This window comes from Psittacula echo (assembly GCF_963264785.1).
Source record: "Psittacula echo genome assembly, chromosome: 7".
NCBI classification, from domain to species: Eukaryota; Metazoa; Chordata; class Aves; order Psittaciformes; family Psittacidae; genus Psittacula; species Psittacula echo.
The window spans coordinates 53,743,187-53,771,022 of record NC_137740.1 but is presented as its reverse complement, the minus strand read 5'-3'; the positions used below and the strand labels follow the sequence as shown (position 1 = coordinate 53,771,022).

At 38.4% G+C, this 27,836-nt stretch overlaps 1 protein-coding gene across 1 annotated transcript; it reads right to left on the bottom strand.

Annotated features, from left to right (window-relative positions):
* Positions 1–932: 932 nt before the first annotated feature.
* On the bottom strand, positions 933–27,318 carry STXBP3 (syntaxin binding protein 3; the record flags this gene model as incomplete). Its single annotated transcript, XM_080623136.1, has 19 exons — positions 27,261–27,318; positions 20,082–20,131; positions 19,043–19,124; positions 16,821–16,897; positions 16,075–16,153; positions 14,740–14,840; positions 12,476–12,630; positions 11,977–12,067; positions 10,870–10,998; positions 9,358–9,449; positions 8,674–8,731; positions 8,391–8,456; positions 7,877–7,957; positions 7,035–7,173; positions 6,330–6,436; positions 5,894–5,992; positions 4,931–5,016; positions 3,160–3,308; positions 933–1,024 (listed from the first exon to the last, which is right to left on the bottom strand). Exons 1-19 carry the CDS (start codon positions 27,301–27,303, stop codon positions 933–935), a joined length of 1,776 nt encoding a protein of 591 aa, XP_080479262.1. The 5' UTR covers positions 27,304–27,318.
* Between the last annotated feature and the right edge of the window lie 518 nt (positions 27,319–27,836).

Here is a 27,836-nt window from a genome sequence, read left to right as displayed (position 1 = left end):
AAGTAGAAGAAAAGAGTAAATCTCTTGAATGCATCAACTTTTGGTGTTTGGTTTGCCTTTTGCTTTTCTTATTTTAAAGAATCAAGCCATTTGAAAGATTCAACTACTTCCCTTCTTTTACTCTCCTTTTCCACTGTTCCCACTCCCTCAAAAAAGGATTTATGCTAAAAATTTTGGAACTTGTGTATTACAAGCAATTCAACTTCCAAGACAGACTATCTAGACACAATTATAAGGAAGTTGGTAAGAAACAAAGTTTTTTTGAAAAGCTTTAGTAATAATCCCTGTATTATTTAAAGTGTACTTCAGTGGCACAGTTCAACAGCATTTCTCCAGTTATTTATTGAAATTAGAGGTGCTTAGTACTTCCATGATTAACTTTGTACCTTACCCACCACCATCTAAAAAAACCTCTTGATTTTTCACAATTACATACATTTAAAGAATTCAATGAGTTATTTGACAGAAAATATTACAGCTTGAGACACCACACTGTGAAATATATTTATCATAAACTCATATTGCCAGATTTTCTCCCAAAGCCTCTACATAACAGCCTAGTCCCTTAATTCAGTCATTTGTAGAAATAAACTCTACAGTACTAAGGTTCCACAGTTCTCAGACAACTCCAGTCTACACATAATCACAATAACTTTTAGCATCATTTCTTAAGAATGAACAAGCCCTTTTGAAAAAGCACTTACAGTGTAACACTGACTATACAAAATACAACCTAAGAGACACACAGGTTGATTTTACCCTCTACCTTCTTCTCCCCCACCCCAAAAAAAAGCAGCAAATTTAAATTATAAAGTGACATTCCATTAGTGAGAACCGTGCAGTGACCTGGTACAGTATTTATAACAGTCACTTCCATAATAATATGTACATACTATTTGTCTTTTCCTAATGCATCATTAACATCACCACTTCTATTCATCCTTAATGCAGACCATATCCTTGGGTTTACTAAGGCTCTTGACTTCATCCAGTAGCCTTTTAGGTGTCAAAATATGAGTAGAACCTGGCAAAAGAAGAGAATTATTAACTGTACCAGTCTGAAAGTCAGAATTACAGACATTCCCTCTTGAAAATAAATAAATAAATAAACTGGGGACATGCCAGTGTTTTTTACTGTACCTGGAAAACTTAAGTACAACAGCTCAAAATGTTTTTTCAGGTTTTATCATATAGTATCACCGTAAGTGTCAACATTAAGTAGATGGTGTCCCTCTTCCACACACTGAAACATCCAGACTGGGATTCTTAACTTAGGATACAAGTTTCAAGTCCCTGCTCTGCCCAGTCTGAAATATAAGCTAAGCCTGGGCCGCCTTTGCTGTATGCATTTATTGCAGCCTACAAGTAATGTGCCCATTCTGTGAAAAGGGAGAGTTAACAACAGGCTTTTAACCTCTAATCAAGAAACCATCTGGATTAAAGATTGTCACAAGCAGTATTTTTCCACAGAAACAGCAGTTACAGAAAATTGGCTCTTACAGACATCACCTTGAAAAGTTTGCAACAAATTCCAGATCTGGAGCAGCAAAGAAAACCCTTATGATTCTTCCAGAGTGCACAACTACCTCTCTTGTTCTCAGACAGTCATTATAACTTTTGCCATGAAGGGTCACTCTAGAGTTATAAAGTGAACTCTTTAACTGTTTAAAATCAGGGCTGTCTTGAACCTTTAGTTTTAGTAGCCTGAATGGGCTACTAATCCTTGAGTTCTGAATCAGGAACACAGGAAGATTTCATCTTGCAGTAAGACATGGAAATTTGGCAGTCAGTACCTTCCCTCAAAGATCAGGATTACAAACAAAACTGCAAGAATAACCTCTAAGCAAAAGAGAAGATTGTGCTGTGGAAAATTAGTGCCAGATACTACAGCAAAAGAGTTATCACTGTGGGTTTGTAAACAATTGTCAGATGAAGAAACAGTCTTGTTAAACTACATGGCTGTTCTGGTCTTCCGACTGCAACTCAGAAGTAGGACCAGCCTTAAACTTACCTCAACCACCACTGATGAAACCAGCAAACAAACCAACCAACCAAAAAAACCCCAAAGAAATAAACAAACAAACCCCAAATACACACAACACCAAACCTAAACACTCCCCACTATCTTGAAGTAACAGACTCTCAATCTCAAAATCAAAGTTGTCATTGCTTTAAGGAAGAGTATTTATTTGTTTAGAATTATGGTACATATATTTAATCCTTTTTGAAACTCTGGACTACACTGAATTGCCAGATATGGCATCACAGGCAATTTAGAATGCTTTAGATGACCATGAACCTGGACAGCAGCTGCCACTGGAGATGGATACAGGTCTCTGGTATCTGTATTTTGGAACTCTGTTTTGATATACCATATAAGCAAATGCTTTAGCACCTAAATTTAAGCAGCATTACAGGAATTAACTATTTGAAGCACAGGAGCTGATAGATCAAGCATTTACTGCACCTGAAGTATTAACTGACAGGTTACTACCCTAGCTGCTAACTCATGCATTTACTGCTGAATCTTAATATTGGGGCAATTACTTAATTTTTCAGGGCAAAAGCTATAAATCATGGTGTGGTTTGAGTAAAGTCCCTAGAAAAGAACACATGACAAGAACTCAAGGATGTCGCAAAGTCAACTGATCTACACTGAAAAAGTTATTTTGGATAGGTTTGGTTTGGTTGTTGTTTGAGGTTTTTTGGGGGAGAGCAGGGTTGGTTGTTTTGTTTGTATGTTTGTTAAAAATACTTATATTCCCTACCTCCCCGAAAGAGCAATTTTGCATTGGTTTGCCAGCTGTAATGTAAGAAAACACAAATCTGTTTAAATCCTTTTCACTATACTTCAGGCTACTTCAATAATATATTTCTTTCACATAATTCATGATGATTCTTCTATAAAGCATAGCAGCCTTTATTGTCCTTAACATCTGGTTGAGAGAAAAAAAAACACAAAACCCAAACCCCAAAATAACAAACAACCACCAAGCAGATAAACTGAAAAGATACTTCTAAACACATAGTTTTAAGAAAGACATTAGCTATAGTACTAGTTTGCTGAACCAACTTAGGAAATGGAAGAAAAAGTGATCCTTAAATTTTCCAGAAACACATGTAGTAAACCCCTACCTACCCTTCCCAAGGCAAGCTTACCAATAACAACTTCGCAGGACTTGTAGACTTGGGAAACTTCATAAGCACTGCGCATCTCAGAATATGTAATTCCCCCAATCACAAATATAATCAGTCTTGCACTACTCCTTCGCTCATCTTTATAACTACCCTTAGGTTTCTGCCGTGCACTGTAAAAGATTTTATAAGATGACATTTATATAGCATTACTGAGTAATTTTGGTAAAAATAACACACTTAAGCAGTAACATTTTCTATCATTCAGTTCCTGGTTTGATTATTATTTCAGAAAAAAAACCAAAATAAACAAATTGATAATTCATAGGATTTTAATGAAAACAAGTTTGCGTATTTCTGAAACTATTCAGTAGCACATGGCGGAAAATAAATACAAATCAAAAAAGTTACACACACACACACACACACAAAGGAGTTCTACCAAGCAGCTTAATTCTGCATGCTAGCAATTCCAGTGCCATTTTTCATAACAGGATCATTTGAAAAAGCTAGTCTTAGGTTTTTCAGTTTCAAAATATGAACAGATTCTCTAATGAAAAAAAAAAAACCCCAACCCCCCAAAAAAACCCCAAAACCCAAAAAAAACCTTGGCTGTTACAGCTCAGATTCAGATAGCTAGCAGGGGAAAAAAGAAAAATCAAAAGGCACTTAAAATAGACTAATACAGATACAGAAATTGCAGATTCAGACATCTTCAGCCCTGATCTCTCTTTGCTAGGTTGCCTGAAAGATTCTCACATTGTATCAGCCTATAAGATAGAGATCCAGTTAAAATATACAGGGACTTGACCCAGTGTTTCCTTGCCTTGATCACCATTGTGTGTCCTTACGTTCCCAAGGCTGGGAAAAAATATTTTCCCAAGGCTGTGCATCTTTACCTTTTGTCTTTTATTCCATAACGTACAAATTCCAATGCAAGCGTCTCTTCCAACTTTAGGATGTGTATAAATTCCCCTCCCTATGAATTCCTGCATCTGACCAGTGCAATGAACATTCCTGATAGAAACACTCCTATCTCTATTCAGCTGTCACACCATTTAAATAACACTACCAAATGTGACAAAGCTGTCAAATTGGCAGGTATTGATCTTGATATCCAAGAGCTCATAGGATTAAAAAGGGAAGGAAGGGACAGAACAGATTAGTGAGCTAAAAAAATAAATCCCAAACTAACCTCTCAGTACTACTCAGTAAATATGCAAGTACACAGAACATCTCGTTTCACATTCATTATCAGAGAGTTAATTTCAAGACCTCCAACTTTTCTGGACTTCTCTTAACCTATCCCCTGACAACAGGGGTTAAACATCCAACAGGCCCATATTCCCTAATGAGAGAACCTAGAGACGTTAATTTTAGCTTACTGAAGTCATTACCTTGAAGATGGACACCACTGCTACCACACCAGAAATAACTTTCAGGAGAAATAAAACCATTCTTTTTGCCCAAGTCACACTATACCAATAATCCATTCCCAAAACTACTTCACACTAAAAAGGTCAATGGTTTAAACTTCTTATTCTGGGAATACAGAAATGTTATTTCTAACTTGGAAGCAAAAGGGAGATACCCCAAGTAAAAATCTATATAGCCAAGAGTTATTAAACAACAAAGGTCAGTATGGTTTAGATGAAAAAATACACATTTTACACATGACTATAAACTTAAATATGTTATTTCACTGCTTAGTAAGCACACTTTTATGTTTGAGAATGTACATGACATAAATATTGATAAATGGGTAAATTATATTTCAGGAAATTAAAGAGTTTACCTTACTACTCCTGAACCATTCCAGGTAGGAGGACACTGGGAACAATAAGGCCAGTCTTTTGAATCTAGTTTGTTTTCTATAGCATCCTGAAGGGCAAAACAGAGAGTCATTTCAAACAGCCATGCAGATCTAAAAACCACCAAATGTCAACTTCCAGTAAGGATGTCTAACTGGAATTCAATGCCAGCACATGCCATTTCTTAGAACAGCCGGTTGCAAGCAGCATCTCATCAACAACACTCCTATGTAGCAAAATGCTAAACCCTGTAAAGCTCAAAAATTACAACGCTTTTGTATATCATGAGGAACTGGAAGCACATATGCTTTCTTTATAATATAATGCCAATTTAACTGCTCAGATTTCACTAGCAGCTTTTCATCTATGAAGACCCTAACATATTTGATTTCTCTTCAGTGGTGTATGAGAGAAGTTAGGGTCCCCTGAAGACACAAATGAATGGGTGAAAGTCACCAAGAATCTACAAATGACAGTACTAGGACAGACAAAGGTCCAGTGAACTCACTATTCTGTCCAACACAGGTCACTAATTGATGCTTAGGAAGAGGTTTAAGAACAGAGCAACTACACCTCTGTCAAGTAGTATTTCCCAGCCTCTGCTAATCTACAGTTTATATTTGGAGTTTTAAGGCCCATTGGAGGGAAAAACAAAGAAATCTTCAAATTAGTGACCACTGCCAAACACAGGACAAGCTGTTCAGAATGACTTTTTGCTTTCAGTTTCATTTGCATCACCTTTACAAGGAGCACAGCTAACACAGAGCAGGCTAACATTCTGTAGTACAGTGTGTAAGTGATGACTTTGCTAAACAGGTGTATTTAACTTGCAAGTTAGACACTTGGGAAGTAACTCAAGATACTAAGGAACTTCAAAAAAACTGGCTGTAACTGCCCTCTTAAGTTTCCGCACTGCACTGAAGCATTAATTAGTTTGTCAGATTTACCTCCATAACATCTTTAATGACAGGCGTCCACCTAGAAAGCTGGTAAGTTTCTTCTGAAGAACGGTCCCTCCTTGGGTATTTATGCTGCTGAGCAGCAGACTGAAAAGATTTTCAAAACAAGGTTATATTATATAGTGATTAGAATTTTGAAACTTATTACCAATTATTAGTGGGGGGGAAGGGGATCAGTAGGAGATTCTCAGGAAATAACAAATAACAATAACGAATTAATATCTGTAGAATTCAGGATACACTAGAAGTACTAATTTTAGATAAGGAACCGAGTAAGTTGGCACTATCCAAAGCCAACTAGCTCAAGTCACCAGCTGACAATTTTAGAGGGAACATTTTAGTTATTTTACTTTGACAAGATAAGAGAGCTGTAGCCAAGTGCCTGGGTTGTAGGAAATGACAAAATAAATGAATACGTTCTTACTGAGGAGATAACAGGAACATCAAGGTATTTCCAATTTCTTATCATATCACTATCACTTTGTAATTGAACATTCTGGATCAGCTTGTCCAAGTTCTCCTGGGTAGTTCCTTTGACATAAGGAAAGCATGCAACTTAATAACCATGTGACTAATTTAACACCAATTTTGTCTTAGACATCCTGGGCTGTTACTTAGTCAAGATTTTTGTTTTGTTTGGCCTGTCTACTTTAACACAATACTGTTTTAGAGAAAGTTTTGTCCATTTTTGAGACCAAACCTCAGTATTATTATCAATTCCTTAGACCAACATTATACCAGTTTCTTCCTCCTCTACTAGAAATTCTTCCCCACTGAGTTAATTTTTGAGTGGCAATAGACATGGAGCTCCTCCTTTAACAACTTCAATAGTAAGTGAAAAGGAGAAAATTTAAACTGTTGCCAACATCCAAGAACAGGAATGATGCTGAAACACTGCACAGATCTGCACTTATATTGAATGTCTGAACTCCTTACCAGTAATACCTCATTATTAATTGGAAAGAAGCTACAGAAGATGGACAGTATTTCTTTCAAACTTGTCCATCACCTCCAATACAGATGCTTAAGTAAAAATACTAGCCCAAAACTTTGGAGTAGCCCAAAACTTGAGCTGAAGTCCACACCACTGAAAGAAAGAATGACGACAAAATAGGGTATCTTATCATACCATTAGTGCTAAAGATGTACAGGAGAATAGCTCTAATTTTGTCATAGCTCTCATAACTTTTGTTGAGCAGAACCGGAAGGAGGACTCTCATTGAGTCTTTCACTTTTTGACCTTCTACATCAGTTCCAAGAGCCAAGTCCTAAATTAAAGGGAAAAACAAAACAAAACAAAGGAAAAAAAAACCCCACCAAACCCATGTGGTTTAGTGAGTAGTCATTAAAAAAAAAACAATAACGCACACACACACAAACAAAAAACCCACCACTTCTGTGTTTTGTGTGTTTTGAAACACATTTTTATGAAACTATAGGTTTCAGGAAACTCTCAAGCTGCATCAATTTAAACTCAGCATGACAAGTCTTTGTCATTATTATTTCAATAGTTACAGCATTATAATAATACTATCTAACACTCAGATTTTGAACTGTTTGATGTTTAGAATTCATATAAATAAAAATTGTAAGATATAACTCAACATTAGTAGCACAACGCAATGCCTCACCCTAGGAGATGCTTTTCCCAGACATTTTAAAAGTGCTTGCTTTTTAGTCAGGCAACTTCGTAATAGTTTTTAATAAAGAAAACAAAGAGTATCCTTATCTAAATTAGCCAGATTTAAGGACAACAAACAAAAGTCCTTTATTGGCAGAGTAAGAGCCTTCTATACCTCACTTAGCTTTAATGCTTCTCTCTCAATAATTGATCACACATCCCCCCCAGAAAAAAAATTGGCAAGAGACACACTACTGTTGTCAGTTGAAAACAAGCATTTGTTCTTACAAACAAACAAGTCACATTTGTAGCAAGTTGTTGTTTGGTATGCGGGTGTTTTTTCAACATACCTGTTCAGTTTTACAGAGCCTTTCTATGTTAGATTTGAACTTGTTCATGCAGTCTTCTGCTAAATTAAGATGAATGACTTGCTAGAAAACCAAAACAAAAACAATTGTTACAAGCTGCAATAACTTGCTCTTATTTTGTAAACACGAAGCAATCATTTTTACTGGTTATAAGAGTCAACCCTTTGCCTGTCCTTCAGCAGCATCACATATTTTTTGTGGTTTATCCTTCACAGAGATGAAGTCCCATAATACCTTTTATAACATTAAACAGCTAGGCTATCTTCCATTCTCAAAGCACACAAATAATTTAAAGTAGATTTCTTTTTTTACACACTAAACACCTGGAAATAAGCTTTCTTCTCACAATTTTACAGGTAAACATACTAATTTGGCGAAAAGTTACATAGCACACTTAACAGGAAAATGACAGGACAGAATTAGACTTCAACAACACACAAAACAGCAGTGTACAAAATGATTTATTGTGAAGTTGTAGTTACAAAAGACTCCTTACCCTACTAATCTCTTTACGATAAAGTGGCATCTTTTTCATTAACTGGGTCAAAGCAGATATTGATACCTGTGAAGAAATGCCACAAGTTAAAGTTTTTCCCCTCCCAATATTTAAGATTATTTTCCCTCCCTGTTGCAGGCTTGGTCCCCCACACCCTCCAATAACTGCCAGTGAGATAAGCCTTAATTTCTGTAATAGGTCTATGAATTACGTCCATCTGATCAGCTGAAAATAATTAAATTACCAGGAAAAACAACAATAATTAATAAGTTAAACAACTTACTTTGCCTTCTGCTGCTTTTCTTTTTGATGAAGCTTCTTTAAAAAGTTTTGGTATTTCCCTGACAAAAAAAAAAAAAAAAAAAAATCAAATGCAACAGCACCACAGTTCTTAAAGATTTAACATTTTCACTTAAAATCTTAACAGAAGTGTGAAAGAAGAACTTCAGAATTAAAGCAAAAGTTTCAAATACAGGTCTGCTTCATAGAAGAATGTTTTTTGGCAAAGAAAACAAATTTAAGTTAAAACATTCTGTTTACAATATCTCCAGCACATCATTTGGTGCAATAACTTGCTAGTACTTTACGCAAAATTATCCCTTCAGATTTAAAAGATTTGAAGACACTTTTCAGGAAATAATTTTATTTCCATTTCCCTCAAGAACTGTAATTAAGACATAGTAAAATTGTATACTTTATATTTATATACTTTATATATATTTATATATTTTTACTTTATATTTACATACTTATATATATACTTTATAGGGAAGTTGTATACTTTTGTACATACTTCTGTTTTTGAAAGTATGTTTTCTCCCTGGCACCGACTGCTTAAAAGGCTGCAGTCTATATCGCGAACCATCTTCACTACTGCCTGCATTTCTAATTAACAGCTCAAATATATTCCCTCTCAAACTCCTGTAACTTGCATTTTGAACCAGTTTTTGTTGTTTTATTCACATACTCTATCACATCTGCAATATGCTTGTGCCGAATCTTCACCCAGAGCTCATCATCTTCCTCCAGAATTGCCTCCCGTTCCTTCCCTTCTGTTTTGTATCTTCCAAGAGAAAATTCAGAGAGTTACTTGGTTTGAGTTTCAACACCCCTCCCTACGGTAACACAGCAATGGCCCAACAATATAATTTACAATATAATAGCTCAACAACATAATTTACATAGGATTTCACAGATTACATCTTTGAACATAGAAGCAGAAGATGACTTTTAGACTGACTCTTTGGGGCAATAGCTTCTTGGACATCCTTTTAAACCAACAGTAAGCAGAGTTTCAATCACACATTTACATGCACCTCAATTTCTCTTCAGGTTCCAATGTTAACCTCCCTTTGGCTTCAAATGCAAACTGCATGCAAAGTAATACACATTGAGATTACAAAGTGCAGCTTTCTCTATCTACAGCAGGGCATTTTATATCTCTGAAGAAAAAACAAGTCCCACTCACCAACAAGACAGACTAAGTAGAACTAATTACTTGACATATACAAGAGGCATGCTTCACAGCATTACAGACCAGCTACTACTTTTCTACAAACAAAAGAATAAAGCAACCACAACCACACTACATAACGTTTTCACATTTACAGAAACTCACAGTGTATATCGCCAGAGAGCAGTAAAGAAGAAAAAAAGAATTACAAGATTAATTGCAAAAGTCAAATCATGGCTGCTTGGAAAACACTCTGCTACATTTTCATACCCAGCAAATTTCAGATATGTCAAATTCTACATTTTCTTTGAAAACATTCACCCAATATTTTTGATGTAAGATATGCATTCCATTCCTGTTTGCTTAACTAAACACTGAGGTGATGAGGTTTCATTTGCTCTAGTGGGTCATCACAAAGCCAAGTCTTACCAATATCTTGGGTGTCAGAACAATCTGACAAAGTGCATACCTTACACAAAAACATGTCACACTGCCAAACAGGGATAAAATAATGCTTATAAACTGAATGTGGCTTAACTAAACGTGCATTTAGGGTAGAAACATGTAAATTATAACAATTACAAAAATTATATGACCGGAGCTATAAAAGTAAGTGCTCGCTAGAACTAGCTAAGCTTCTTCTCAGTATGTAATTACTGGTCTTGTTTGCCTTTTGGGCCAAGAAGGTTGAGAATATGAAAAAAAAGGGTAGAGAAGTTGAACATCCACTACTAAGGTTTTGCTTCAAGTCTAGTACAATGTTCTTTGTTTGCAAAAAAAAAAAAAAATTGAATTTGTGAGACTCAAAACTTGGCAAAAATCCTAGTTAGAGCTTACCTAATCTCAACTAAATGAGGAAGTTAACAAAAAGAGGAATTTAGAAATCCAAAAGGAAAGACCAATAAGGGAAGCAACCCTTATGTAATATAAGCAGCTAGTATTGCTATGATGCAATTCAGCTAAACAATTCCATAGATTTTCTAATCAAGACTAAAGTGTTTAGATTTTTTATTTTTCTTTAAATACTTGCTTGTAAGTATCATTTTCAATTGGTAGCAGATCATACGCCATTGCCTGGAAGGTGAGTTCATGAAGGACAGTTGACACTGGATCAAAGGCACGATCAATTATTATTAGTTGGGAATGGGTTTTAGCCTAGAAAGCCATCAAATAAATGTAAAGTTAATATAGACAGTAAAAGTTAATGCATGTTAAGTCTATATAAAATAAGCTACAGCACTGCAGACATTTTTGGAAAAATAACTGAAAAATCCCTACAAAGTACAGTCCAAGTGTTCACTTTCAACATAAATAAAAGCAAACATTTGAATGATAACCAGAACACAGTTGCTATAAACCTGTTTTAAAGGCAATGCTTTTAGCCCCTTGCAGTGCATTCAGTCATCTCATCTAATGAACAAAAATGTATAGGAAAAACAAATAAAAAAGGCCTCCCACTGACTTGTCACAAATAAGTATGTTGTTTGTATTTCAGAGCAGACTACCTACACTGTTCTGCAATACAGAAAAGTTCACATCCAACCACTCAATTGAAAGTTTCATTTTGGGGTTCACTGAAGTGGCAGTAGCACCAGGTACATTTATTTCTGTGGCAGAGTGGCATAGCACTAAATCAGAATGGTATACCCTGTACTTCTGCATTTCGGCAGCTGCCCTAATCTGCCCCAATCTATAGTGATAGATCAAAAACATTATGTATGTGAAAAGCTCTATCTTTGTGGACAATAAATCCCGTAATAGGAGCCATTTCAATTCTGCAGTTAAGTCCCTTCTACACATAGCCCTCTTCCACAGCCTTAAGGAAGGTGACGTTAAAACAAGCTACCCACTTTTCTTCAGGCTTGTATCGTCCCCTACGTTATCATAGGGCCAATTTTTCAAGTACACTTAGTTTGATCACACAAATTACTTTTGCTTACATACAGGTTTATTGTTTCAGTTACGACCTCTAAGTTGTTTCCATACTCAAAAACCAACTAAATGGCAACTAGTTGCCTTTATTTATAAAAAAAATCTGGTTTTGTAGAATCTATTGTCAAAACATACTCTAAACATTATTTCTTTTCCCCCAAACTTTTAAAAAATAAGCAAACATTTTAGTTCACTTTTTACCTTTATTTGGCTTTTCTCATCAGTTTTGTAGTAGTTCTCAAGATTTTTTTCAACCAGTTCTGCAAGTTTGCAGGCTTTATCAGATGGTCCACTGGGAAAAAAGGAAGCATGAAAAAATAACCTAAATTTTCTTCATCAAAACCACTAAAATGCTACTACTAAAACAGAAAGAACTCCACAGCTTGAGCCTCTGATTTCATGAGCAGTTTCCAAACTCCATTCTAACTACTTCCAATTTCTACTGATCAAACATAAACCAAACAATTCATAACAAACCAGGGTGTAGGAAGTACTGTTATATGAATACACACAGAAAAATAATAATATTGTTCTCCTTAAACTTCACAAATTCCTGGCATTGCATATTTCAGACCTGTGGATTAAAAACAATTAATTCACAATAAAAGAAACCAGGCTGCAGCCTCAGGCTACTACCAAACACTGTGAGAAGTCCAGTAAGTGAAAGCAACTACACCATGTGACACTATTTTTGCCCCACCTTTTATATCGTACTCCTGGGTTCTCATCTAGGGTGGCACATAAGGTAACGATTTGTTCAGCCATTACTTGCATTACAGCATCTTTATCTTTTGTCTTTGCCAGAGTTGGGCTATAACAGCGGTAGAACGCATCTGGGACATTGAGAGTAAATACCTATGTAAAGCACAACAAAAAACAAAACAAAACAAACCAACAAAATCAAAAACAACAAAAAATACTTAAATTGTATAATTATAAACTACATGGTAAAATAAATGCTAATACTTCAAAAACATGCTGGAGTGAAATGCCATAAAAAAACCCCACAACAACAAAAACACTTCCATCCTCTTTCTCTGTCCTGTTAAGCTCATGTTTCTTGTTCTTATACTCTTTTCCTCTATTACACTCCTCCTCTATGTAAATTACTGTATTTTTCAAATTGCTTACTGTCTTTACAGATGGAAGGACCCAAGTCAGGCAGAACTAAATACCATCCAGTGTGCTCATACAATGCAATACCAGAATGATCATAGAAGGTATCAAGGTAAATTTGTTTAAAATAGAATTTTATATATTAAGTGTTTATTATATTAAGACTTCACCTACAAGGGCTGAAATTCTTTAGAAACATTATATCTTGCCAGAAGACGTTTAGTACTACACAGAAGAAAAACTTTTCCAACAGCTTAATAAATGGAATACAAACATGAGAACAAATCTCATTGTCAGTAAACAGATTTTCTCCAGCTTCAGATGGACTCTCTAACTACACAGCCAAAGAAGAATGACCATACAGATAAAGATTTGGTTTCATTCTAGTAGATAATCACTTGGACTTTGCCCAGAGCACAGTCTGATTATTTACTCATATAACATCAGAAAGCAGGCTCACAGATTTTAAATTAGGAAAACTAGTTAGCATTCTCTGATCCTTTGAAAAGGATTCAAAATGTTCTCACAACCCAAAATACTAAGAATACAAAACTAAACTAAAAATGAGAAGAAATTAAATGCTGCCTATGTTCGACTTCAGAAAAATAGCCCTGTGGTGGTTTTGGCTGGGATGGACTTCGTTTTCTTCATCGTAGCTGGCATAGGCTACATTTTGGATTTGTACTGAAAACAGTGTTGATAACACAGGGATGCTTTTGTTACTGCTGAGCAATGCTTACGCAGAGTCAAGGCCTCTTCTGCTTCTCACACCACCCCACCAGTGAGCAGGCTGGGGGTGCACAAGAAGCTGGGAGGGGACACAGCTGGGACAGCCGATGCCAACTGACCCAAGCGATATTCCATATCATATGATGTTCTCAGCATATAAAGCTGCGCCATTCTTTGATGGTTTCTCAACCTAAATAATAAAACACCTTTAGTGTAAAAAGGTCTGTGCTGTCAAACTAGGAAACTGCATCACAGTAAGGCTTAGATAGCAGCAACCACCCCTGTATTCACCTGCCACTTGGTATACACAAGAGTTCTGACCTTTGATATGGTCATAAGGTTTGAAGAATATAAGGAAGACTTGTGGGAAACATGCACACTTAGTTGTACAATTTCCAGTAGGGGACAGAGTTTGGGGACTTCACTGTATCAGTGAGTATCACAGTGCATTTCAGCCTTCTGTCTCTGATAAAGTGCTTGAGCAACAAATTATTTCTCAACACAGCACACACTGTGTGGGTTCACATGGAAAGCACTCAGTTTACATTGGTGGTCTCACATTTTTATTTGACAAGACATGGGTTTCCATGTTTTCCTCTCAAGAAAGAGTTCATTAAGTTGTTACAGGCTTTGTCTTTTGTGAGCCTGTGGGTTTGCTCCATTCCCCTTCAGTTCTTTTCATCCATTTGCGCTCCTTTTCTGACTCACAAAGCAGCTAGTTTTACTTATTCCTATGCACTAACCTACCTACTTTGTCAAAAGAACACCTCAGTATAAGCAGTAACAAACTTTACTGCTTACTAAAGACGAGCCAGAATACTTTACTTCTCGTAAAGGACAGATACCTTCTCTAACCTCTCTATTGCAAATGACTCCAAGTCTGGCAAAGAGATCAAGTGCAAACAGTAAGCCTTTGAGTACAAAAGCATTTGTTTTCATCTGAAAAATACAGGCCAGCACTGGAAATATGGGAAAATGGCAACAAGTCTCACACACAGTGTCAGCTAAAAAACAAAACCAAGAACCACATTCTATTTAATAGTTTTCTAGCAGGTCATCAATACATGAAATTAGTCCTCCAGACTATTTTCTGCTGTCAAGATAAAGAATGAAACTTACCCGAGACTCATATGGGAAGAAGGAAATGTTGATCTCCTTACATCTCCTTATTGATTTTGCACAGGAAGACTTAATTTTATTGAAGAGGTTGTCAGGACAAACTAGGAGAAAGATGGTAGTTGTAAGTCATTTGTGCATATTCCAGCTGTTTACTCACTCAGAAGTTTTACAGCATTCAGAACAAACTAATCAAATTAAGAACTAATTTACAGTAATAAACTAAAAAGTTGCTAAATCTTCCTGAAGTAAAAAATAATGTATGACTGTATGATCAATATTTTGTGTTTGAGATCTTTTTCAAGAAGCACCACTGGCAATTCTTTTTACTTGCTTTTGGTAAACAAAGTTGTAGAACATTCATTAGCAGTCTGAAGCGGTGAAGGATATTGGATTTATCAAAGCAAAAGTTTCTGCTATTTCTTCTCATATATAGGACAAAACCTGTTCCCACAAAAAGGTTAATTGGAAAAATAATATGTACATAGCAAGACACAGAAATATCGAATTTAATTATAGATCTCAAATGTATTCAGGTTAAAAATGGATTCCACTCTAGAAACTGAATTTATGCACTACTTGGATGACAAAAATACTGGAAATGACAGAGCTGTTTCTCTAACTCCTGATATGAAAAGTTCTGGCAAGCATTCAAACTGAAAGCTTGAACATTTGCAACAAAGGACATACAGCAAGATAACAGTATTTATTCCAGAACAAGAATTGCTTCATCAGCATAAAATCAAACAAGATACAAAGGTGGTTTTGATAGTAATTTGGTTAACTGTTCTGAGAACACACGGTAGCAGATAGGGCCTATCCACAGAGAGCCACAACTCCATCTCTGCCCTCAGCAGCACATTTGGGTTTCTTTACATGGCGTTTTAGTCATGCTGACTGTCTGCAGAGGTATATGCAGTCACGTAAGCCTCATTGGCACTAATTGTCTCTGCTTTGCAATATGTCATGCATGCAAGGGCTAAGTAGGCACCTTCTTTCAGGGACAGGAAAAAGCTGTCTCAAGTCTGAAGGAACTACCTGAAATAGCCCACAACAAAACACTGTTCCTGAAGAAAATTCTTGCGCATTTGTATTTTTCAGTACTATTTAGTTTACGTAAGATACATAGTTTTACTTGATTTGTCTTCTTTCACACACTCTAACACAGGAGAAGACGTGAATACTTTAAAGATAAAACTATGGTTAATGACTTGAGTCTCCTATCCTCTCAAGAAACATGACTCAATTTTCACATAGTAAACTACAGTAAAGAAAGTTGAGGAGCCTACTTATTTACCTATATAATGTTACCAAACTACAACAGAAAAGCTTACTCACAGTCAGTGAAATATACATATGCTGCTTTGTATCTGCTGGATGATTTAGAGATAAAGTCATCAATAAGTCCATCTACAGACTTAAGGAGGTAGGAAAAATAAGTTAAAAAAAAAAAAAAAAAGAAAGAAAGAAAGAAAGAAAAAAAAAAAAGAACACACATTAGTTTTTTGCTTTTCCCCACATACCAAACCAAACCTCTCCCTCCTCTCCTCCTACCCTGTTAGCTGCGCAGTACCACTCAGGAATACTGCAAATCAACATATAATAAAACACTCAAGAAGAAGATTTTAATTCCAGACCAAGAATAATAAAAAATTACAGTCAGTTGTGCACTAGGATCACTTCAGGAAACACACAAAGTAGGATACTTGCCTCGTTTTCCACCTCTGTGCTGAGATTTATTCTCTCAAGAAACTTCTGGGAGTAAGAGTAATATCTAATAAGAGCCATTACTTGGACTTCTGTTGTTCAACGTATTGCATCACTCTTTTGAGACAGCATCTCTCTCAGTGAGATGACTACTATGCAAGCAATGAAACATCCATTGATGAAAAGGTACATGTTTGCAGCATGCCCTATGGTGACACTGCACTGTCTTTTCATCATGGAAAATTAAGTATCACACAGATGAGTATCATGCAAAAAGCAAAACTTCAGTACTATATAGTTGTACGCAGTGACTGTTTTAAAATAAGATTGCTTTTTCAGTCTGAAAGATCTTGCTACACTTTCTTTAAAATACTAACCTTCTTGGTGGGAGTTATGAAATATATTGCTTTCATCTGTGGGACAGGCTCACGGTTTTTATATACATTCTCCACCACTGTAAAGTAAGAAATATTATATTTTTATTATTAACAGCTTTAGGCATCTATAAGGGAAGTACCATACATATTTTAATTTAAAAGTGATAAAAATAAAATAACACCTATAGAGTTGTCCACAAAATTAGTGGCAATGATTAGCCTTGATTTTTTGTTTATTATTTTCAATAGAGCAAGTTACCACAAGATTTTTTCAACTCTCAGTCTAGTGTCACCTAAATCTATACGACTAATTTTTTTCCTGGCTGTTGTACACAAGACCGAGTTTCACCCTCACACAGATTAGGTATGGCAATACAAACCTGCTCAAACCAAGAGGCCCAGTATGAACTACCTTGCAAGAGAACTGACTCAGCAAGATCGTTCCTTTTTTCAGCACAGTGAAGGAGAATGAGAAATAAACTATGCAAGGCACTGTTTTGGACTAGAGCCTTGTCTGTCCTTTGTTTGCCTATTTCCTGCGCACTTACTGTGTTTCAATATAACAGCAGGCACAAATTAGACCTTTTCATCAAATCAGTTTCACTCCATTCTTGGTTTTCTCTGTTTAGTAAAGCCATTACTATATAGTGTTGCAGTACACTAGCTTGAGAATGCAGTGATTCATGTTGCTCAGTAATTTTGAGGGGGAGGAACAAGGAAGATAAGTAATGTCAGACAACTGGATGTGGAAAGACAGGTTCTTTTCAGTAGCATACTCACTAAAAATTGAAGGTTTCCTACTGATGAAGAGGATACATGCTCACCCAAGGGTTCTACCAAAGGATAGGTAATGTTTCTTATGATTTAAAACACACTACAAAAAGTGAAATGTATACAGCTTCACTACTATTCCAGAAGAATTATGTTACACTTAATAGCTGAGTCTTTCTATTTGTGGAAAAATAGCTAAGTCTATAAAATACTCTCTCACAAAAGTGTTTCTAAAAATCTAAGCCTGAAGCTAATAAAAAATAAAAAATAAAATAAAAATTAAAAAAAATTAAAGAGATAATTTACATTTTGTATTCAATCACAAAAAGAGGCAGAAAAAGAGTTTGGCAGGGTGATACAGTAACAAACATTACATAAAGGTCAATCATAAAAAGCAACTTCAATAAGTTTTTTATGATAGCAAAAACATATTATTTTTTTTTTTTTTTTTTAGGTTTTAGGGAGGAGAAGCCCATGAAATTTTCTAGAGAGAAAACACATTTTTAAAAACACTTATAGAAAAACAAAGTATTATCTAGACAGGCACACTGCATAACCAAGATTTATTACACTCTAGCTATTACTCACTTTTGACAGTGGCTAATATCTAATTACTGTTAATGTTGCCTATGGGTTTATTCTTGTTAAAGTAATCACTGATATAACTGTTTCAAGTTTTGGTTGTTTTTGTGGGGTTTTTTTTATTACAGCAAGCTTTCTAAATTTCAGAAAAAACTAAAATATATCTCAACAACATAGAACTCCAATTTAAATTCTTGTCTCTATCACATCCATTGCTTGGAAATGCCTCTCAGTTTGCCTGTTATTATCTCCTGTTCTCATTTTGTCTTCAGTACTTGAGTTTTTCTGCCCTCCTAACTCTACTGTTCATGAGCATAAATGAATTTGAAGCAGCAGATATTACTGATTTACAGAACACATTAGGAAGAAATGCAGAGAATAATTTGCCCATTTGCATGTTTTACTAATATTCCTATAATACTTAAATGAACTCGTTTCTCCTTAACTTCAACTAACAGATATCCTTAAGATCACTCCATGACAGGTATCTTTCCCATTTACCCCACTGCTGATATTAGCAAACACCCACCCCCAAAAAAAATCCCACACTCAACCAAACCTAAATTTTAATAAGCTTAAAAACAAATACCAAACAACCCCAAAATTACTGCAATCCTTAGCAGAAATACTATCGAAGAAAACTCTTTACCTTCTAGGCAGAGAAACATCTGATTTTTCATTACAAATAACGAAAATGCTCAATTGGGCAATTACTGTACAACCAGAAAGTCTGCTAGTCTAATATCTCATTGCTACTTGTCTTCATCAACAAAATTAAGACAATTTCTTACAACGGTACCATCAATTTTATTTTTTCCCTTTTTCTTATCAGGATATTGCATCTGTATATTAAAAAGAATAATGCTTACCTGTGATACCCTCTGCCAGCAGATCAGTCATTTTGCAGCACAGTGACAGTAATTTAGTAGTATAATCATCCAAAAGCATTACCTAATTAAAAAAATCCACAACTACTCAGATTAATCGGCTATAGTAAACCCATATTATTTCCTTAACAACTTGCCATGGAAATTTGAAGCTGAAATCTGTTTCATTACTCTGCATTTTCACCTGCATATAGCTGGTATCTGTATCATCATCCACATAAAGCAACTTTGCAGTGGGAAATTAATCTCGAATAGCATCAGAAAGCAGCTCTCTGCATACAGGACTTCAAAAGATGAGCTGCATTGTAAATGTAGCTTGTCCCCATTCTTCCCTCTAGAAAGTATTTTAAAACCTTAACTTTGACACAGGTCTTTTGAATTCCTGCTAATTTACCCCATAGCCTGCTTATATATGCCCATACTTATCTACTCTAAAACTGCTTTACAGCTTAAGCAGCTGTAACAGATACCGTACTGCTGAATCCTGCTTCACTTGTATTGCACAGCAGCATCATGTTTGAAATTAATAAAGTACAAGTCTTTCAAAAGATAAACAGAAACAGCTTCCAATTTCTTTTTCCCCAAAACTTAAAAAATAATCAAGACAAGTAACTATTTGTCTCACTATATTCTCTACTGTGAGCGTGATGAGACAATGGCACAAGTTGCTCAGAGAAGCTGTGGCTGCCCCACCCCTGGCAGGGTTCAAGTCCAGGTTGTACGGGCCTTTGAGCAACCTGATACAGTTGCAAGTGTCTCTGCCCAGGACAGGAGGCTGGAGCTACCTGATATTTAAGGTCCCTTCAAACCCAAAGCATTCTATGATTTTAGACCTTGAGTTTTCATTATGTATTATAAAGAGACTGAGTTAAGAGAACTAAAATCAAACAACTGGGCAGAAAACAAGTCTAAGTTAAAGTGCCAGCCATTAAATGATACTTCTTTTTTTCTGTTCTCAGAGATACAGATTACTTGTTCAAGTGATTCCAACATTCTTACAAACAATATCACTAAATTATACCTTCCATTCTTCCTCTTTCTTGCAGTCCTCAAATATTGATGATTTTAGCTCTGTAAGAAGAAGCAGAGATAGGCAGTTTACCACTTAGAAGAATCAAACTGTTACTAAAAAATAATAATACTTCACCCATTAAGACTAATATGTTTAGATAACTAAAACAAAATTAAAAACCAACACAAAACATCCAAACAAACCACAAATAAATACCTCTACAGAATTCTTTAGCACAAACTGTCCCTACCCACTTCAAAAAGATAGAGCTAAAGTTTCATTTTTGCTAATAATAAACAGCTCCATAATAATCAGCCTGAATGATCACAGGCCTGTAACTACTTCACTTGGTTCTATTTTTTCTTTTTGTGAACTCTTCCACTAAATGGATTGTGCATATGCAAAAAATTTAAGCTACTTTAAGATAAAGTCAGCTGGACCGACAAATTCACAGACCTATTTTAAAATATAGTCTAACTTCAGATGTCCTTGTTATTTCTTTAGAATTCCAGAATAAGCCTAAGGAAATACCAGGTCTTTCAGGAACTGAAAGTTACCTTAAATAGGTATCCATTATCTTTTCCTGCTATGACGACTTTGGGAGAAGTATCAATTAAAAGGCTTATACAGGATTCAGCAATAAGAGTCAGCATCTAGTTATGATCCACAGCTTTTAAAGATCACCAGAACCAAGTTGCAACTTTTTTAAGTGATGACATGAGGCTAATGCAGATTTGATCTCACAGCAGTGGGATGTATTAATTAAAGTCAGCATATTTGGGGAACTATTTAAAACCTTATGCTTATAAACACAGGAATAAAGACATGTAATTATTCTGTTCACTTTTCCTAGAGAACATAATTTCAGACTAAGCTCATGACTACTGCTGCCTATAAAAATATATGGACCTTTCTCCCAAATGAAGAAAAAAACCAAACTTCCGATTACAGTCAAAAGGAAAAAAAAAAGAAAAAAAAAAAAAAAAAAAAAGAAGAAAAAAAAAAAAAGGTTCAGAACAGTAGGTGCACATACAAAACAAAAGTACACCTATTTTGTCACTGTTTAGAAATATTAGTATATTCACTTTTGTCTAGGTTCCTTTGGCATGACACCATCAAAACATACTCCATCTCTACCCCTAATCTCCAATGCCTCAGAATTTAACAGTTTTCTCCATCTGGGCCTACTTGTTCAGGTAGCCTTCATTTCAGTTTCACCAACTCCAACACTGCATAGCACACAACGCTTCCAAGACATCATGATTTATGCTTCTCAAGTTTATATTTTACAAAGATATTCTACACAGACTTTTTCACACTAACACAAGTTTCTTTTGGAAAGACGGGTCTTTTTGCCTTAGCTTTCCAATGCGCTCAGGTTCAACTTAAAAAAACCTCACACTCCACTGTATCTAATAAACTGACAAAAACACTGGTATAAAAATTATTTAAGCAAAAAGCACGTCTCAAGTGGGATGCAGTTGGTGTATTTTGTTCATGCCGCTAAACAGCAGAACTTGAGCTCAGTTCTCCTGAACCTTTTTCTGCTTATACAACTCCCAAAATCCATTATCATTCCTCCCACTTGCCTTCTGGGTTGCTTCCAATTCAGCATCCTTCCTGTTACACACAATCCACAGTTTTCAACAAGTTCTAGGTCTTTTAGCCTGGTGCAGGGACCCAAATGCCTTCTTTGGATATACCCTCTATAAAATTACAAAATGCTCATCACTGCAGAGTTCCTACTGAGAGGTACTTGTTGGTAATTATCTTATTCTAGTATGTAATGCTGGCACATTTTTTCCTGTCACTTTTCTACCATGTATTTTTACTTACATTTTCCTAGGTGTGTACACAAGGTGGAAGAATAAATATTTAGCCTCATGAATATTGCATTAACCTTCATATTTTCTGAGAACACTCTTACCAAGGAATTAGCATTACAGAGTTCTTTTTAATAATAAATCAACTGGCCAAGAGCCTAGTCCAAAATCTCAAATGTATTTTTCATGGAATACATTAACTTATTTGCCTATAAATCTGAACAATACACAGAATCAACTAGGTTGGAAAAGACCTTTAAGATCATGGAGCCCAACTGTTACCCCAGGACTGCCAATCCCACCACTAAACCATGTCACTAAGGGAAAACTGATCACCTCTCATGGCTGCCCCTCATGATCCCCAGTCACATCCACCCCTAATCTGCCCCCTCATAGCAGCCCCACACTATATAGCTGCCACTCCTACCCCTCATGGCCACCCCTCATATCCCCTCAAGATCTCACCTCATTGCCACTCCTCACAGCCCATGGCTGTCCCTGCTCTCACCTCATGATCTCCCCTCACACCCATCCCACCACTCCCTTATGATCTTCCCTCATGGCCGTCCCTGCTCTCCCCTCACCTCTCATGGCTGCCCCTCCTGTCCCCTCACGCCTCATGACTGCCCCACATCTCCCCTCATGATCTTCCCTGCTCTCCCCTCATGGCCACCCCCCTGCGCTCCCCTCATGGCTGTCCTTCCTGTCCCCTCACCCCTCAGGGCTGCCTCTCCTGTCACCTCACACCTCATGACTACCCCACCTCTCCCATCATAATCTTCCCTCACGGCCGCCCCTGCTCTCTGCTCACAATCTCCCCTCAGCCCTCATGGTCACCTCTCCTGTTCCTCATGATCTCCACGCATCCCCCTCATGGCTACCCCTGCTCTCCCCTCATGATCTTCTCTCACCTTCCCACTGACCAACGTCCCCGACATAGAATCATAGAATAGTCAGGGTTGGAAAGGACCTTAAGATCATCAAGTTCCAACCCCCCTGCCATGGGCAGGGACACCTCACGCTAAACCATGCCACCCAAGGCTTTGTCCAACCTGGCCTTGAACACTGCCAGGGATGGAGCATTCACACCTTCCCTGGGCAACCCATTCCAGTGCCTCACCACCCTCACAGTAAAGAATTTCTTCCTTATATCCAATCTAAACTTCCCCTGTTTAAGTTTGAACCCGTTACCCCTTGTCCGGTCACTACAGTCCCTGATGAAGAGTCCCTCCCCAGCATCCTCGTAGGCCCCCTTCAGATACTGGAAGGCTGCTAGGAGGTCTCCACGCAGCCTTCTCTTCTCCAGGCTGAACAGACCCAACTTTCTCAGCCTGTCTTCATACGGGAGGTGCTCCAGTCCCCTGATCATCCTCGTGGCCCTCCTCTGGACTTGTTCCAACAGTTCCATGTCCTTTTTATGTTGAGGACACCAGAACTGCACACAATACTCCAAGTGAGGTCTCACGAGAGCAGAGTAGAGGGGCAGGATCACCTCCTTCGACCTGCTGGTCATGCTCCTCTTGATGCAGCCCAGGATACAGTTGGCTTTCTGGGCTACGAGCACACACTGAAGCCAGGTCATGTTCATTTTCTCATCGACCAACACCCTCAAGTCCTTCTCCACAGGGCTGCTCTGAATCTCTTCTCTGCCCAACCTGTAGCTGTGCCTGGGATTGCTCCCACCCAGGTGTAGGACCTTGCACTTGGCATGGTTAAACTTCATAAGGTTGGCATCAGCCCACTTCACAAGCCTGTCAAGGTTCCTCTGGATGGCATCCCTTCCCTCCGGCGTATCAACCGAACCACACAGCTTGGTGTCATTGGCAAACTTGCTGAGGGCGCACTCAATCCCACTGTCCATGTCACCGACTAAGATGTTGAACAAGACTAGTCCCAACATCGACCCCTGAGGGACGCCACTTGTTACTGGTCTCCAACTGGACATTGAGCCATTGACCACAACTCTTTGCGTGTGGCCAGCCAGCCAATTCTTTATCCACCAAGTTGTCTATCCATCAAGTTGATGTCTCTCCAATTTAGAGACAAGGATATCATGTGGGACAGCGTCCATCGCTTTGCACAAATCCAAGTAGATGACGCCAGCTGCTCTCCCTCTGTCCATCAGTTCCATAGCCCCATTTTCCCTAGTCTGTCTTTTATTTGCTACTTACCTATAGAAGCCCTTCCTGTTATCTTTCACATTCCTTGCCAAATTTAATTCTAACTGGGCCTTAGCTTTCCTAACATGGCCCCAGACAATATCCCTGTATTTTTCCCAGGCCACTTGTCCTTGCTTCCACCTTCTATAAGCTTCTTTTTTCCCCTCTAAGTTTCCTCAGCAGCTCCTTACCTATCCATGGAAGTCTCCTGGTCCTCCTGCTGCACTTCCTTCTAATCAGGACACAACACTCCTGAGCTTGTAGCAGGTGATCCTTGAATATCAACCAACAGTCTTGGTTCCCCCTGCCCTCTAGGGCTACATCCCATGGATCCTTACTAAGCAGGTTCCTGAAGAGGCCAAAGTCTGCTCGCTTGAAGTTCAGGACAGTGAGCTTGCTGCACGCTCTTCTCACTGGCGGGAGGATCTTGAACTCGACCATCTCATGATCACTACAGCCAACGCTGCCCCAGAGCATCACATTTCCAACCAGCCCCACCCTGTTGGTGAGCACGAGGTCAAGCATGGCACCTCTACTTTTGGCTCCTTTATTCCATAATCCAGTAGTGCCTTGAATTTCATTTCAGTTATTAAAAGCAGGAGTCAGCTTTATCCCATTAAGCAAAAAGATTTTATTCTAAAGTATACCAGATATAGCGTACTTGCCCCTGCAACATTTCAACTGCTTTTTGTTTTGTCCTCGACCTGCAGCTGCTTTATCCAGATGACTGACTTACGCTGGTTTATAGACTTTCAAAATAATCTCATTTGTCTCAAGTAAGCATTCTCAATGTACCAAAACCATTCATAAACCTAGATATGAACAGCATTTCATTTCTGTCCAAGCTTTCATTTACTTCTCACAAATTTCATACCAACCATGCATCCTAGCTGCCTTCTCTAATTCTATTTTCTCTGAATGTATTCAATTAGCTTAAGGCATTTTTCTTCTATTTTTACTTCCAATCCAGGTAAGAACTATACACAAACCTGACAGAAGAGCAGACTGCTAAATCCCCATGTGGAAAAAGAAACCAAAAAACACACCTCAGCAAAGTTAATAACCCATTTATAACACACTTCCTAAAGGAAGGACTAAAACAGCTTTCACTACGAGCAAGTGTACTGGAAAATAAAGTTGCAGAATTGCTGTATCATTTTACAAAATAATACAGATGTATGGCTAGGCTAGAATCTTGTTATAGACTAGAACGCATGTGAAAGTTAAAAAAAACCAAACACACCAAACGAACAACAAAACACAAACAACAAAAACCACACAGAGATAAACCCTGGAGACAGAATTTCTTGTGGAAACAACCTTTTTTACATACACACGCAGAGACATGTAGTATATAGTGAATTTTATCCACGGGATTATTGCCTCGTAATGCAGGTAGGTTCACCTGCCCCATAACTGTGAAACTTAACTGAAAACAAACCTATGAAGTAATCTTGTCATACACTTCTGCTTAGATTGAGTCTAAAACTGCACCTTACAGACAGGGCTATCATGATGAAAAGAAGGGGTTTTAACAACATCACACCAGAGCACAGATACAATACTTTTTGTACACACAACACAGGTATAACTCCTTTCCCTATTCACAGACATTGACAACAAGCTGCTACATGAAGCATCACCATCATTATTTTCAGACAAAACAGCCTTTAAAAAAAAATAATAAAAAAAAAGGCGCCACCTTTGCTGAAACACTAAAAAGCAGCAGTTTGTGGGCCTGAATTATCCATACACAAGTGCCAGACAACGTCTAAACTTAGTTCATAAGTTTTCACTGTTGTAGTCTTGGGAAGACTAGAGTAACAAGTTATCTAACAAAGCACTATCTTCTGATGAAGATTCCTTTTTAGAAAGTTTGCAATATAAATGTTTTATTGTTCACCCTGCTTCACCATCACCTTTATTTATTTATTTATTATTCACCATTCTTCCTCACAGTCTTGCCCGCACTGGCAATGCCATTTTCAAAAGTCCTTATACGCCATGCTGACCCCCTAGCACTTTGATCAGGTTCCCTCCTTTTAAGGTCTAAGTGCTTTATAAAACACCACCGGACAAATTAGGCACTTTACAGTCAAAGGCACAAACGATTTAACACAGCAAACCAGGAAATGCACAGCTGCACACGTAGGAATTTCTAAAGGGAAGGTTTTAAACTCATGAAAGCAGGGTACAGATGTCAGCAAACAAGAACTGAACACCACATAAACAGCCTGCTTTCCTCCTTCTCCCCTTTTTGTTTTCTCATCCAGTGACACAAGCAAGCAGACTGGAGCTTGCAGGTGGAAGAGGAAAACACAGATGAGAAGGTAGCAGGAACCTCCCAGTCACTAGGCTGGCTGAGCTGCTCATTGAGTCACAATGAAGTGCGGCATGAGGTGGCTGCTAACGCCTTTCCCCAGAAGTGTCACGCTACCTGAAGTACTTCTACCCCAGTAAGACGGGGAGTAGTTATAACTTCATTTTCTCTACAACCACCAGAAGAACCTGTTCCTAAACATGGAAATAAAATCCTACAGATCATTTACGAGAGCATCTTGGGACACCAATAGCTGTTCCTTCTGAAAATCGCGAAATCCAACGTGAAGGGGGAGTGCCGCTTCGTGACTGAGAACCAGAGAGCCCTTTCTGCAGCCAGGAGCACTCTACGAAACTGCTATTTCCAAGCAACAGGGCAGTCCTGGAAGAGCTGACTTAACCTCTTTTAAGAGCTGGTATCACAGTGTATAACCTACATAGTTTATCTCGGAATAAGGCACAAACGTTTCCACGCAAGTGCTATTACCACAGGCACCCGAAGCACGGCCACAAGCCGGGTCGGCCGACTCCCGCCACCATCAGTCACAGCCAGAGAACAGCAGCCACATCCAGTCTGTGCCGCATATCGGGCTCTCCGCAAAGCCGCGCGGGCCGGGCCAAGCCAGCTCTCCTAGCAACCGCGTTCTCCCGCCGTAGCTCCGACACGGTGCGCCGCTCCTAAAGCGGCTCCAGCCGCAACAAGAAGTACCCCGGCCCCACCTCAGCGACCACGGAACCCCCGACCCCAGCGCACCGCACTACGGGGAGGCGGTGCCTGAGCGGTTAACGCTCCCTGCCGGCCCGCACCATCTCCCACCTAGCGGCCCCAGGTAGCTCCCAGCCAGGGAGACGAGAGAGGGGGACGCGGAACAAAACCCCACACTCACTCTGCCACACCAAGCTTTTCAACCCCCACACCGCCGGCGCCATCTTGCTCGCAGAGCCGGTCACCTGCCACCGCCACACCTCTCCCTTCCGCTGCCCGCCCCCGGGCCCGCCGCTCCCTCTTTCAGTGGAGGCCGGGCGTGGCGGAGGGTGCTGCCTGGGTCGGGGCGGAGCTGCCGGCAGCCGTGGGATCTCCTGAAGGGCAATGCCACCTGCAGCGTCCGCTTTCTTTGCGGTGGTGGGGCTCGAAGTTCCTCCTGAGGAAATGGCGTGTAACCAGCGCTCGTCCGCTGAGGAAGAAGCTTCCCATTGCTTGTCAGGTGAACCATGGACGGCGAGAGCCGCCTCCCGAGACCCGAGGCAGGCGTCTTGCGCGGTGTAGGGAGCAGCTGGGGAGCGTGCCGTGGTGCCGGGTCCTCTCCCGGTGTAGAGCTCCCCTCGTCATCGTGACTCTCATAAAAACGTCTTAGGTTCCCTCCTAACATTTGTGTAAACCGTTTAAGAAAACACTATGGGTTCATGGAAAGGTACCGTTTCTTGACGTCCAAAATCGTCTGTGAGAAGTTCTAAAGACATAA